At 38.1% G+C, this 13,944-nt stretch overlaps 1 protein-coding gene across 4 annotated transcripts in view; it reads right to left on the bottom strand.

Annotated features, from left to right (window-relative positions):
• UBQLN1 (ubiquilin 1) overlaps positions 1–13,944 on the bottom strand; it is a 76,513-nt gene that overhangs the window by 22,797 nt on the left and 39,772 nt on the right. For all 4 annotated transcript variants that reach the window (XM_077148577.1, XM_077148580.1, XM_077148578.1 and 1 more), the window contains exon 2: positions 8,365–8,516. In XM_077148577.1, the coding sequence (XP_077004692.1) occupies positions 8,365–8,516 (152 nt within the window). The remainder of the gene's footprint in view (positions 1–8,364; positions 8,517–13,944) is intronic.

Genomic DNA, 13,944 nt, shown 5'->3' with positions numbered 1-13,944 from the left:
GTAAGACCGAAAGCTAATAAATTTCCATTGTTCAAGACAACCCATTTTATGGCATGTGTTTTCAGCATGCCTAGCAAACTAAAGCACTTAACTATATAAGCTTTTAATCTATCCTCCTCTTCTAGGAGGGGTAGGGGACAATTTTACTAAGACCTTTGGAACTGTTAAAAACAAAAAAGAACCCACCAACAGAAAGCTGAAAAAATCAATATAAGCAGTAACTGATTATTACTTAATATCATCTTTAATAAAAAAATAGATTAGAAAATATTTTCATCTTATCTCTCAGTTAAGAGTTCTAAATCTCACTGGTTCTCTCATCAATCCTAAGATGTACCTTTTTTCACTTTTAACATCTGTGAAAGCAGATGTCTCACAATTACATACAAACAATCACTTGAGATGTCTGCACAAAAGTGATCTTAGCTGTATGACTGAGTGTCCGAGGCACTGTTGTACCATACTCGTTGAGCTTAATTACCACATAAAGTGTCTCCAATAAAAGAACATTACTTTGTAAAAAGAAAACCAAAGCAACAAGAACAAGGGAAATAAATTGCATTTCAGTGAAGTAAAGATTTGCTGTTAGGGAAATACCAGCATAAAAACTGCAGAACAGGAGACAATGGCATGGAAGAAAATTCTGGACAAAATAGTGTAGCCCTCTTAAGAAATGCTTCATCACCAATAGCTTTGATAGTATAGAGTTTGATATAGAAAAACATACTCAATGACTGAGTAAAAAACAGATTTAGGACAATCACTATGAATGTGAAGTTGTTTTAGGAAGGATTCACCCAATTTAATTCACTTGTATTTTCTTTTCTTTTCCACAAATACAGAAAGATACAATAAAAATCCATATCCTGAAGTCTAAAAGATCTGTAAGTATAATACAAAATTTTTATGTTTTAAGAAAACATGAAAGTTTAACTGGCAGTATTCTTCCATAGTAATAGCTAAAATAAAGGTGCCTCTCAAAAACTGATAGTGCCAGGAAGTGGCTGTGCCCATCAAGATGGCAAAGCAAAAATCTTCAAGGCTGCATTACCCCATCAGAAATTTGAACTAACAAGAAGAACTGGCAGAAATATCTTTTTCAAAGCTCCAGAAAACAGTTAAAGGACTGCAGTAACAGGGCAAGCAGTAAATCAAGAAAGAGATTACTTAAAACTAATAGAATCACTGGATGCCCTGGCTGGATCCTCACTCACCCCTCACCAACTTAGTGCAGAGATGAGCCATGCTTCCAGAGCATTTCCCTTGGTCCTGGTTCTGGAGGGAGCAGAGTAACTCTTGTGCACATGCTGGGAGAGTATGTGTCTGGCCCAATCGGTCTGCTGGGTGCCTGAGGGACTCACCATCCCAGAATTTACCCTGTCTTTAGAAGAGGATCCTCAGAGAAATCACCTACAGAATGGAGTGGGGCAGTAGTCAAGTAGCTGCCTGATGCAAAGGAATGATGGCTTTAGGTCGTAGTGCCCAACACCTGTGTAGTGCCCAACACCTGTTTCCTAGGGAAAAAGGGACATTTGTATTTGTGTAAACAGGGACAGCGGAATCTAGGGCCACATGTATATGCATAAAACAAAATGCATGCAAAGAAAGGATTAGGAGGCCTCTTAACTTTGGCCAGGAGGTATTTTCTAAATTAGCTGGAGGGTAAGCCCTGAAAGGGTGCACTCACACAGGTCAATCTGCAAAGACTGGGAAAGCTGTTTCCTCTTTCTCTTTCTTTTTCTGTTAGCTCCTAGCATTCAAGGAAAGCTCTGTGATAACACTAGCTAGATACACGCTTAAGGAACAGATGTCTTAGAGTCTAAATTTCAGGGATAACACATTAAAATAACAAAATGTCCAGGCTTCAACAAAAGATTACAGAACATACAAAGAAACAAGAAGTCATGGTTCAGGCAATGAAAAAGATAAAAGGCATCAGAAACCATCAACAAGGAGGATCAGACCTGGAACATTCTAGACAAAATATTTGGCCTGGGAATTGAAACTCGGTCTTCCGCAAGGCAGGCGAGAATTCTACCAAATGGTCCTAAATATGCTCAAAAAGCCAAAGGAAAACATGAACAAAGAAAATATCAATAAAGAGATAGAAATTATAAAAAGGAACCAAATAGAGCTGAAGATGACAGTAACAGAAATTGAAAATTTCCTAAAGGAGTTCAACAGCATATTGGAGCTAGCAGAGGGGAGAATCCGTGAACATCTGAATATAAGACAACAAAAATCATTCAGTCTGAGGAACAGAAGGAAGAATTCAAGAAAGTGAACAGAGTCTGAGGAACCTGAGACATATCAGCAAATGTGGGAATCTCAGAGAGAGAAGGAAGAGAAAGGAGTAGCAAGAATACTCAAAGAAACAATGACCGGACAGACACATTCAAGATGCTAAACAAACTTCAAACAGGAAAAACCCAGAGACCAACACCATGCCACGTAATAACCAAACTGCTGAATGCCAAAGATGAAGAGAATTCTGGAAAAGGCGAGAGATAAGCAATCTATCATATATACAAGGCAGCCTCAATAAGATTAAGTGTTAATCTCTCATCAGAACAGAGACAAGAACGCAGCGGGAAGACATATTCTAAGTACTATGTCTGGCAAAACTGTCTTTTAAAAATACAAAAGAGATTAAGCCATTTCCAGATTTAAAACAGAAAACTAAGGGACTTCGACACCATTAGACAAGCCCTCAAAGAAATGCTAAAGGGAGTTCTGCAGGTTGAAAGGAAAGGACACTAGCCAAATTACCGAAGCCACACAAAGAAACAACTCCCTCTGGTAAAGATAATAAGGGTAAATATAAATAACAGTACTACTGTATTTACCAGTACTATTGTATTTTTTATTTGTAGCAACACTTTAATTTCCTACAGGATCTAAAAGGCAAATGCACAAAATGTAATGATAGATCAGTGGTTTGGACTCAATATATAAACATTTAATCTGTGACAAGACCTACATGGGGGGGGAGTGTACAGGAACATGGTTTGGGTCTATTACTGAATTTAAGTTGATATCAAAGCAAAGTAGATTGTTACAGATTTAGGATCTTAAACAGTGACCACAAAGAGAATATCAGATCTCAACAACCAATTACAAGTATAGCGATCCAGTCAGTCATCAAAAATCTTCCCACCAAAAAAAAAAAAGCCCAGAACCTGATGGCTTCACAGGAGAATTTTTTCAAACTTTTCAAACAGAACTGACACCAATCCTGCTCAAACGCTTCCAAAAAAATTGAAGAAAAAGGAATGCTATCTAACTCATTTGATGAACTAACATCACTCTAATACCAAAATCAGATAAAGACAATATAAGAAAACTACAGCCCAATTTCCCTAATGAACACAGATGTGAAAATTCTTAACAAAAATACTAGCACATCATGTCCAATGCCACATTAAAAGAATTATATGTCACGATCAAGTGGGATTCATACCAGGAATGTAACGGTGGTTCAACATAAGAAAATAAATCAACATAATACAGCACATTAACAAATCAAAAGGGGAAAAAAAATCACATGCTCGTATCAACTGATGCTGGAAAAACATTCAACAAAATCCAGTATCCTTTCCTGATAAAAACATTTCAAAAGTTAGGCATTGAAAGAAACTTTCTCAATATCATAAAAGGCATTTATGAAAAAACCATATCCAGCATCATACTTAATGGTGAGAAATTGAAAACATTCCCCTTGAGATCAGTGATGAGACAAGGATGCCCACTGCCACCACTATTATTCAACACTGTATTAGAAGTACTAGCTGGAGCAATGAGACAGGAGAAAGAAATAAAAGGCATCCAAATAGGAAGGGAAGAAGTAAAACTTTCATTATTTGCTGATGATATGATCCTATACTTAGAAAACTGTAAAAAATCTACAGTAAAATTACTTTAGCTAATAAAACAAATTCAGCAAAGTGGCAGGATATAAGATTAATGTACAAAAATCAGTAATGTTTCTATACAGAAGCAATGACCTATCCGAGGTAATAACTAAGGAAAAAATTCCATTCAGAATAGCAACCAGAAGAATTAGGTATCTAGGAATAAGTCTAATCAAGGATGTCAAGGACTTATACACAGAAAATTACAAAAACAATCGTTAAATAAAAAATGACTTAAATTGATGGAAAGATATTCCATGCTTGTGGATAGGAAGGTTAAATATCGTCAAGATGCCAATCCTACCCAAAGAGATCTACAGATTCAATACAATACCACTAAAAATCCTACTTTGAGGACTTGGAAAAACTGGCTATCAAGTTTACATGGAAGGAAAAGAGACCTCGAATAGCTAAAGATATCCTAAAAAGAAGAGCAAATTGGGAGGTCTACTACTTCCTGACTTCAAAGCTTACTATAAAGCCACAGTGATCAAAACAGCATGGTACTGGGCGGGCCACAGTGGCTCAGTAGGTAAGAATGCTTGCCTGCCGTGCCAGAGGACCCGGGTTTGATTCCCGGTGCCTGCCCATGTTTTTTTAAAAAAAAACAACAAAAAACAAAAAACAGCATGGTACTAGTGCAGAGACAGAAGCGTTGACCAGCGGAACAGAATCGAGTGTGCAGAGATTGACCACCAAATTTATGGACATTTGATCTTCAATAAGGCCCCCTAATCCACTAAATTGGGACAGAATAGTCTTTTCAATAAATGGGCCTGGAGAACTGGATTTCAATAGCCAAAAGAATGAAAGAGGATCCCTACCTTATACCCCATAAAAAAATTAATTCAAAAAGGATCAAAGACCTAAATGTAAGAGCCAGTACCATAAAACTTTTAGAAATATATGTAGGGAAATATCTTCAAGATCTAGTAATAGGAGAAAGCTTCTTAAACTTTACACCTAAAGCACAAGCTGTGAAAGAAAAAACAGACAAATGGGAACTCCTTAAGATCAAGAGTTTCTGTGCCTCAAAGGACTTTGTTAAAAAGGTGATGAGGCAGCCAAACTCAATGGGAGAAAATATTTGGAAACCACACATCAGAAAAAGGCCTGATATCCTATGTACATAAAGAAATTATACAGCTCACCAACAAAAGAACAAACAACCCAATTTTAAAATGGGCAGAGGAAATGAATAGGCACTTTTCTGAAGAGCAAATACAGATAGCTAAAAAGCACATGAAAAACTGCTCATCGATTGCATACAAAGGAAATGCAAATTAAGATGACAATGAGCTATCACCTCACACCTAAAAGAATGGCTGCTATTAAACAAACGGGAAACAATAAATGCTGGAGAGAATGTGAAAAAACTGGAATACTTATTCACTGTTGGTAGGAAGGTAAAATGGTTCAGCTGCTATGGCAATCAGTTTGGCCATTCCTCAGAAATCTAAATACTGAGTTGCCCTATGACCTAGTGATACCAATACTCAACATATACCCAGAGAGTTGAGACAATGACAGGAACAGACATTTGCATGCCGATGTTCATAGCGGCACTATTCACAATGGCCAAGACATGGAAACAGTTCAGGTGCCCATTAACGGACAAGAGGATAAATACAATGTGGTCTATACATATGATGGAATATTCTGCAGCATTTAGACAAACTGATGTCCCAAAACATATGACGATGTGGATAAACCTTGACTACATACTGATGATTGAAATAAATCGGACACAAAAGGACAGATACTGTATGATTCCATTATTATGACTCTGATAAAGCCACCAGTATTTTGGCACAGCTAGAAGGAAAAATCTGAATGTCATATTTTTTTTGTTTGTTTGTTTTTTGCCTTATAAAAAATGGACCTGCAGAGATTTAATTGATGTAGAAAACACAGGATTGTTACCAGAGTTGGTTATAACACATGAGCTATTCCCAAAGCACTCAGAATGGGCCAAATAACAAAATGGACTTTTTCTGTACGGTAGATTGAATGTAAAATGTATCTGAGGGGCTAAAAAACAAAAAGTTCATTTAATTTGTTGATTCCATGGCAAAGAAATAAATGGTGGGATGTTAAAAGTTGATTTCTATGTATTGAGGAGGCAAAGGCAACCTCATAGCTTTAAAGACAAGAAAAATGGGGGGCATTTCATATAAGCAGATGTCAGAGAACATCCCCTGCAAGACCCAGAGGACCTATGGATGGCAAGGATGCAGGGAGCTGTGCCAGGATGGTGGCAACTCCAACTGGTACGACCCCTCACTGGCAATGTCAGGGTCTGGCCTAGCCCTGACCTCCTTCAGAACAAGTTGCTGAGCTCTGAGAAGAGGGATCGGGGATATGGGATGGCGCAGGTGGAAGGCTGAGATGGAACCGTTTTTATCCATCCCAGGTGCTGGGAGCCAGCTAGAAAAGACAGATGAAAACAAGGGCTTACGAATGTACTCAAGATGTTCTAGGAAGAGGGAAATTGAGATGAGGATCAGAAGTCACCCCAGTCTTTCCCTATGGCTTTTTGGCTTCCTGGAGAAACTGTGTCCTTGAGACCTGAGAATTGAGCTACAATGGCTCTGGGGAGGAGCCCCAGGGAAGCAGAAGGTGTCCTGAGGAAAGCCCAGCAGAGGGAAGATACATGGCAAAGCTTCCTGGGGCCCAGACTCCATGCAATCCCAGGCATGGAACTGGGTAGCTGAGCCCCATTCTGAGACCAGTCAAAAGGAGATCTCTATGAGCTTGGGGTCTTGGAGACAGGCAGGCACCCAGCAGATCTTGATCCCACGGTACAGACATGCCATTGAAGCCCATGACAAACTCTGGGAACTGTTCTGTAACTGCTGGTTGAAGTGTGCTTTGAAAATTACTGCTTTTTCTTTTTTCTTTGTGTGTGTGTGTGTGTGTGTGTGTGTGTTTACATATATATATTCTACAACTAAAAAATGTCTTTTAAAAAAAAGCTATATGCAGTTATAGTAATATTAGATAAAATAAATTTCCAAAACCAAAAATTTGAAAATATTTAGTAACATAGCAAAGTTGGTATTTGTGATAAATTTTTACTTGATATTTTGAGAATGCACACAGTTTTGATAGTTAATCAAATGGTATTTAAGATACTATCTAATATTTAGAATTCATATAACTGTTTAATTTACAGATTTTTTTCTTTGCTTTAATTTTAAATTGGTTTATGAAATTTACTGTGCAAACTCAAGCTTTACAATGATTATATGGATACTTCATTTAAATATGCCTATGGTTAAACTAACTAAAATTTCCCTTGTAGGTGTTTCTAAGAGTATTGTTTTCTTAAATTAAAAAAAAAAGTAATAGCCCCCACCCACCCCAATAGCCCAGACAAAAAAGAGAGAATATCAGAGAATATGCAAACTCATAGAAAGCAGAGTACAGATTACTCTTCCCATGGGTGGGAATCAGGAACAATGGGTACTCAAGCAAAAGGAGTATAGGGTTTCCGACTCAGGTGAAGAGAAAGTTTTAGTAGAAGATAGTAGTAAGGGTACTGTAACACTGTGACTGTGACTAATCCCATTGACTGGTACACCTAGGAGGGGTTAAGATGGGAAGATTTGTGTTGTATACGTGTTTCCAAAGTATAAAAATGAAAGAAAGAGCAAATGACAATTAAATGCAGCACATGATACTGGGCGGGGTCTAAGAATGGAGGAGAAATGGTTCATAAGGACACGACTGGGACATGAGAAAAAACTGGAATGTAGCAGTTAAGCTGTATGGTATCAATGCTAAATTTCCTGAACTTGATAACTGCACTTTAGGTGATTTACATAAGTGAATATCCTTGTTTGTAGGAAATGTACATGGAAGTATTACGTGTTCAAGGAAAATAATGGGCGCCACCTGCTCTCAAATGTTCAGAAAATATAGAAATATACAAAGGTGGCAAAATGTTAAATTTGGAGGATCTGAGTATCTGAGAATGCAGAGGTATGCCAGAGTTCTTTTTATGACATTCTGTATTATTTTTGCAAATGCATGCCAAACTTAAAATTATTTCAAAATAAGAAGTTAATAAGAAATTGATGGTACCTTAGATTTAATGTAATATGATTAATGATTTCTGGTTTCTAAAATGAGTTATGCCTAATCTTTGTCCATAACTCCTGTTAAAACAACAACAACAAAATAACTAAGATGCATTAATTACCTGTTCTTATCATTCAAGTAATTAAGATATAATGACTAAATACTAACGAACCTTCTAAAATACTACATGGTTGTCTGACAAACATGTAAGCATTAACATCAAATCACATTTGTTTTTGAAAACATTGTTATCAACAGCAGCAGAGATGAATTTTAACCATTAAAATTAATGACAGAAAAATTATTTAATTAAAGGAAACATACAAATACTACTTCATGGTTTAAAGCTATATGTGTTCTAAAATCATACCTGTTTTGTGTTTTGATGACAAGGTGAACAGTAAGTCCATCATGAATTCCATGCTGACTCAAAGTATCTTGATCTTTTAAAATTTTTCCAGCAAATATTAACACAAGTTGGTCAGTATGCGACTTGAAACGCTTAGAGATTTCTTCCTTGAACTAAGTAAGATAAAAATAAAATATTATAGGTGTTTGCATAGCACCATCCAATCTAGCTTCTAAAAGTGACTCAAATAGGCCTCTACTACAGATATTACAATTCAATTTCAAGATTGTTGATCTTCACTACACTAAGGCCTACCAATTCATTTCTTCACTATATTTTTATTCATTTTATGCCGACGGTGTCAAATAGAGGTCAAGACACAATTACTTCTTCCCAAGTCTATTCCTCAGACTTTCATCCCCAGCCCTGCTCCTTTCAAGATAAAAGATACGTATAGCCAATCTCATATTCTCAGCCTATTATACTGCCTATGCTACCCACTTCTTTTCGTCAAACATTTATTAACAAGTACTACGTTGGAGATATAAAGATAAAAAGCAAAATCTACCTCTGAAGGAGAACAGTCCAATGAGTAAATCATGTAAACCACAATGTGTAATCGAAGAGTTAGAGAAGGTTTTCCAGAAGTGAAAATTGAAGAAAGATTAGGAAGTAAGTTGGAAAACCTGAAGCAAGGCTTTCCAGGGAGGAGAATAACATGCAAAAGCAAACAGGAGAAAAGAACATACCGTATAGAGGAACCTTTACCAAAACCACTTGTACACATGTCCCTTGACTTTCAGAATCAGAAACCTCAAGGTGGGGCCACAGAACCAACATTAAAACAGTGTTGCAGGGCATCTTAAGTCCAAATTCAGTTAAAAAAAAAAAAAAAAATCAACTCTTCTTCAAACCACTTTACCCCTTTCAATCCAGTAGTAGTTCTCAGCAGTTGATGGCACTCTTTCCAAAGGGGTTTTTTTGAAATATATAGAGACATTTTTGGTGTCACAATAATAAGCAAAGAGACACAGTAAATGACATAATGTCTGAAATTTCAAAATTCCAGCAGAGGCAAGGGAGGGGAGGTGTAGAGGAATACAGGGATATGTCCATCACTGAGATAGGTACATGAAAATTCATTAAATTCTACTTTTGCATATGAGTGCAGTTTTCCATAATCAAGTTATAACACTCAACATTAACAATGGGTTTTTACCTTTATGAACGCATATGAATGTTGTTTCAATTGTGAAAAAAGTAAAAAAGTATAAAATTAATAAAATAACTATACTGCCATAAATATTCAAGCATTTCCATCTGGTTTCTTTCCCTAATGTTTGAGATCATCTGATACAGTCCTTTTTTATCTAAGATTAACAATGTCCAAGTAACTTTTTAAATCTTGTAAAAATTTGCATAATATTCAAATATGGAAATGAACCTTCATTTAACCATGTTCCCATTATTCTCACTTTATTACCTCTACAACCTACTTGAAATAAGGTAATGAATGTCAGAACATATGTTCTTGTGAGGATTACTGGAAAATGTATATAAAAAGCAAGTACCAGAGGGGCCAAAATGGCTGCTTAGTAAGGTGCGTGCGTCTTAGTTCCTCCTCCAGAACTACTAAATAACCACAAACAGTACAGAACAGCTCCCGGAGCCACGACAGACCAAACACACAGCGTACCCCAGTCTGGACTGGCTGCAAGACTCCATAGCGGTGAGTTCCCCGAGTGGCGCATGCTTCCCCGGGCTGCAGCGGGTGGTGGCCAGCGCCCCTCCCTCACAGGCGGCTTCCGGGATGGCTGAGAGTCTCGGAAAGGGGAGTTCCCCAACCCGCGGCGGCCGGCACCCCTCCCTCGCGGGCTGCTTCCCAGACCGACTGAGAGTCTCAGAAAGGCGAGTTCCCCAAGCCGCAGTGGCCGGTGGCCGGCACCCCTCCCTCACGGGCAGCTTCCTGGACTGGCCACAAGCCTCGGATCAGCAAGTTCCCCAAGTTGCGGCGACCAGCGATCGGCGCCCCTACCCAACAGGCGGCTTCCCTGTCCAGCTTCAAGGCTCGGATCAGCAAGTTCCCCAAGCCGCGGCGGCCGGCGACCGGCGCCCCTCCACCACAGGCGGCTTCCTGGAGGGAAAGGAAAGAGTCTCCAACAGTAGCAGGGACTGTGTCCAACCAAACACCAATAGTGGCATTAATAAACAAATTCTGACTACTAAAAATAGGCCCCCAGCTCAGGCGAAACTGATCAAGGCAGAAGTTGCCTATTCGGCTAACTGAAAAAGAGGAAAGGAGGTGAAACAGAGCCTTCTGCGGCTGTTTCTACGGAAGCTTGGTCGCCTCTAGACTCAGCGCCGGGATTACACAGGTTGCAACTGCCCCAAACGCAGAAACAGGCTGCTTTCAGGGCTCTCTACCACCTGAACCTTCCCCACGGGAGGGGTCAAATTCAACTCAGGTGGAATCCCTCTCTCAAGGAATTCAGATCCCAGGACTTAGCAATTTGAAGCCATTAAAACCAGCCTACAACCTTTCCCCTGTCTCCACCAGCACCCAGCAGGGAGAGCCTTCCAAAGTTAAAGGAGCCACAACATCTTTTGCTGGTTGGACCCGCAGACAGACAAGCGCCACATACTGGGCAGGATAAGAAAAACAGAGCCCAGAGACTTCACAGGAAAGTCTTTCAACCTGCTGGATCTCACACTCAGGGAAATCTGATTAAATGTCCAGATGCCAGCAAAAAATAACAAATCACACCAGGAAAATTGAAGATATGGCCCAGTCAAAGGAACAAACCAATAGTTCAAATGAGATACAGGAGCTGAGACAACTAATTCTGAATATATGAACAGAAATGGAAAACCTCTTCAAAAACCAAATCAATAAATTGAGGGAGGACATAAAGAAGGCAAGGGATGAACAAAAAGAAGAAATGGAAAGTCTGAAAAACAAATCACAGAATTTATGGGAATGAAAGATACAATAGAAGAGATGAAAAAAACAATGGAAACCTACAATGGTAGATTTTAAGAGACAGAGGTTAGAATTAGTGAACTGGAGGATGGAACATCTGAAATCCAAAAAGGAACAAAACGTAGGGAAAAGAATGGGAAAATTTGAGCAGGGGCTCAGGGAACTAAATGATAATATGAAGCGCACAAATATACGTATTGTGGGTGTCCTAGGAGGAGAAAAACTAATGGAAGAAATTACCACTGAAAATTTCCCAACCCTTATGAAAGACCTAAAATTACAGATCCAAGAAGTGCAGCGCACACCAAAGAGAACAGATCCAAATAGGCGTTCTCCAAGACATTTACTAGTTAGAATGTCAGAGGTCAAAGAGAAAGAGGATCTTGAAAGCTGCAAGAGAAAAACAATCCACCACATACAAGGGAAACCCAATAAGACTATGTGTAGATTTCTCAGCAGAAACCAAGGAGGCGAGAAGACAGTGGGATGATATACTTAAATTACTAAAAGAGAAAAACTGCCAACCAAGACTTCTATATCCAGCAAAACTGTCCTTCAAAAATGACGGAGAAATTAAAACATTTTCAGACAAAAAGTCACTGAGAGAATTTGTGACCAAGAGACCAGCTCTGCAAGAAATACTAAAGGGAGCACTAGAGTCAGATACGAAAACACAGAAGAGAGAGGTGTGGAGAAGAGTATAGAAAGAAGGAAAATTAGATATGATATATATAATACAAAAGGCAAAATGGTAGAAGAAAGTATAACCCAAACAGTAATAACACTAAATGTTAATGGACTGAATTCCCCAATCAAAAGACATAGACTGGCAGAATGGATTAAAAAACAGGATCCTTCTATATGCTGTCTACAGGAAACACATCTTAGACACAAAGATAAACATAGGTTGAAAGTGAAAGGTTGGGAAAAGATATTTCATGCAAATAACAACTAAAAAAGAGCAGGAGTAGCTATACTAATATCCAACAAATTAGACTTCAAATGTAAAACAGTTAAAAGAGACAAAGAAGGATACTATGTACTAATGAAAGGAACAATTCACATGAAGACATAACAATCACAATATTTACACGCCGAATCAAAACGCTCCAAAATACGTGAGGAATACACTGCAAATCCTGAAAAGGGAAATAGACACATCTACCATAATTGTTGGAGACTTCAATTCCCCACTATCATCAATGCACAGAACATCTAGACAGAGGATCAATAGAGAAACAGAGAATTTGAATATTACAATAAATGAGCTAGACTTAACAGACATTTATAGGACATTACACCCCACAACAGCAGGATACACCTTTTTCTCAAGTGCTCAGGGATCATTCTCTAAGATAGACCATATGCCGGGTCACAAAGCAAGTCTCAACAAATTTTAAAGATTGAAATCATACAAAACACTTTCTCAGATCATAAGGGAATGAACTTGGAAATCAATAATAGGCAGAGTGCCAGAAAATTCACAAATACGTGGAGGCTCAACAACACACTCTTAAACAACAGTGGGTCAAGGAAGAAATTACAAGAAAAATTAGTAAATATCTCGAGGCAAATGAAAATGAAAACACAACATATCAAAACCTATGGGACGCAGCAAAGGCAGTGTTAAGAGGGAAATTTATTGCCCTAAACGTCTATATCAAAAAAGAAGAAAGGGCAAAAATTCGGGAATTAACTGTCCACTTGGTAGAGCTGGAGAAAGAACAGCAAACTAACCCCAAAGCAAGCAAAAGGAAAGAAATAACAAAGATTAGAGCAGAAATAAATGAAATTGAGAGCATGAAAACAATTGAGAAAATCAATAAGACCAGAAGTTGGTTCTATGAGAAAATTAACAAGATTGATGGGCCCTTAGCAAGACTGACAAAAAGAAGAAGAGAGAGGACGCAAATAAATAAGATCAGAAATGGAAGAGGAGACATAACCACTGACCTCACAGAAATAAAGGAGGTAGTAACAGGATACTATGAGCAACTTTATGCTAATAAATACAACAATGTAGATGAAATGGACCACTTCCTAGAAAGGCATGAACAATCAACTTTGACTCAAGAAGAAATAGATGACCTCAACAAACCAATCACAAGTAAAGAAATTGAATCAGTCATTCAAAAGCTTTCCAAAAAGAAAAGTCCAGGACCAGATGGCTTCACATCTGAATTCTACCAAACATTCCAGAAAGAATTAGTACCAACCCTGCTCAAACTCTTCAAAAAAACTGAAGTGGAGGGAAAGCTACGTAATTCATTCTATGAAGCCGACATCACCCTCATATCAAAACCAGGCAAAGATATTACAAAAAAAGAAAACTACAGACCAATCTCTCTAATGAATATAGATGCAAAAATCCTCAACAAAATTCTAGGAAATCAAATCCAGAAACACATTAAAAGAATTATACATCATGACCAAGTAGGATTCATCCCAGGTATGCAAAGATGGTTCAACATAAGAAAATCAATTAATGTAATACACCATATCAACAAATCAAAGCAGAAAAATCACATGATCATCTCAATTGACACAGAGGAGGCATTTGACAAGATTCAACATCCTTTCCTGTTGAAAACACTTCAAAGGAAGGAATACAAGGGAACTTC

This window comes from Tamandua tetradactyla, chromosome 2, assembly GCF_023851605.1.
Source record: "Tamandua tetradactyla isolate mTamTet1 chromosome 2, mTamTet1.pri, whole genome shotgun sequence".
Classification (NCBI taxonomy): domain Eukaryota; kingdom Metazoa; phylum Chordata; class Mammalia; order Pilosa; family Myrmecophagidae; genus Tamandua; species Tamandua tetradactyla.
This window is presented reverse-complemented; position numbering and strand designations above follow the sequence as displayed.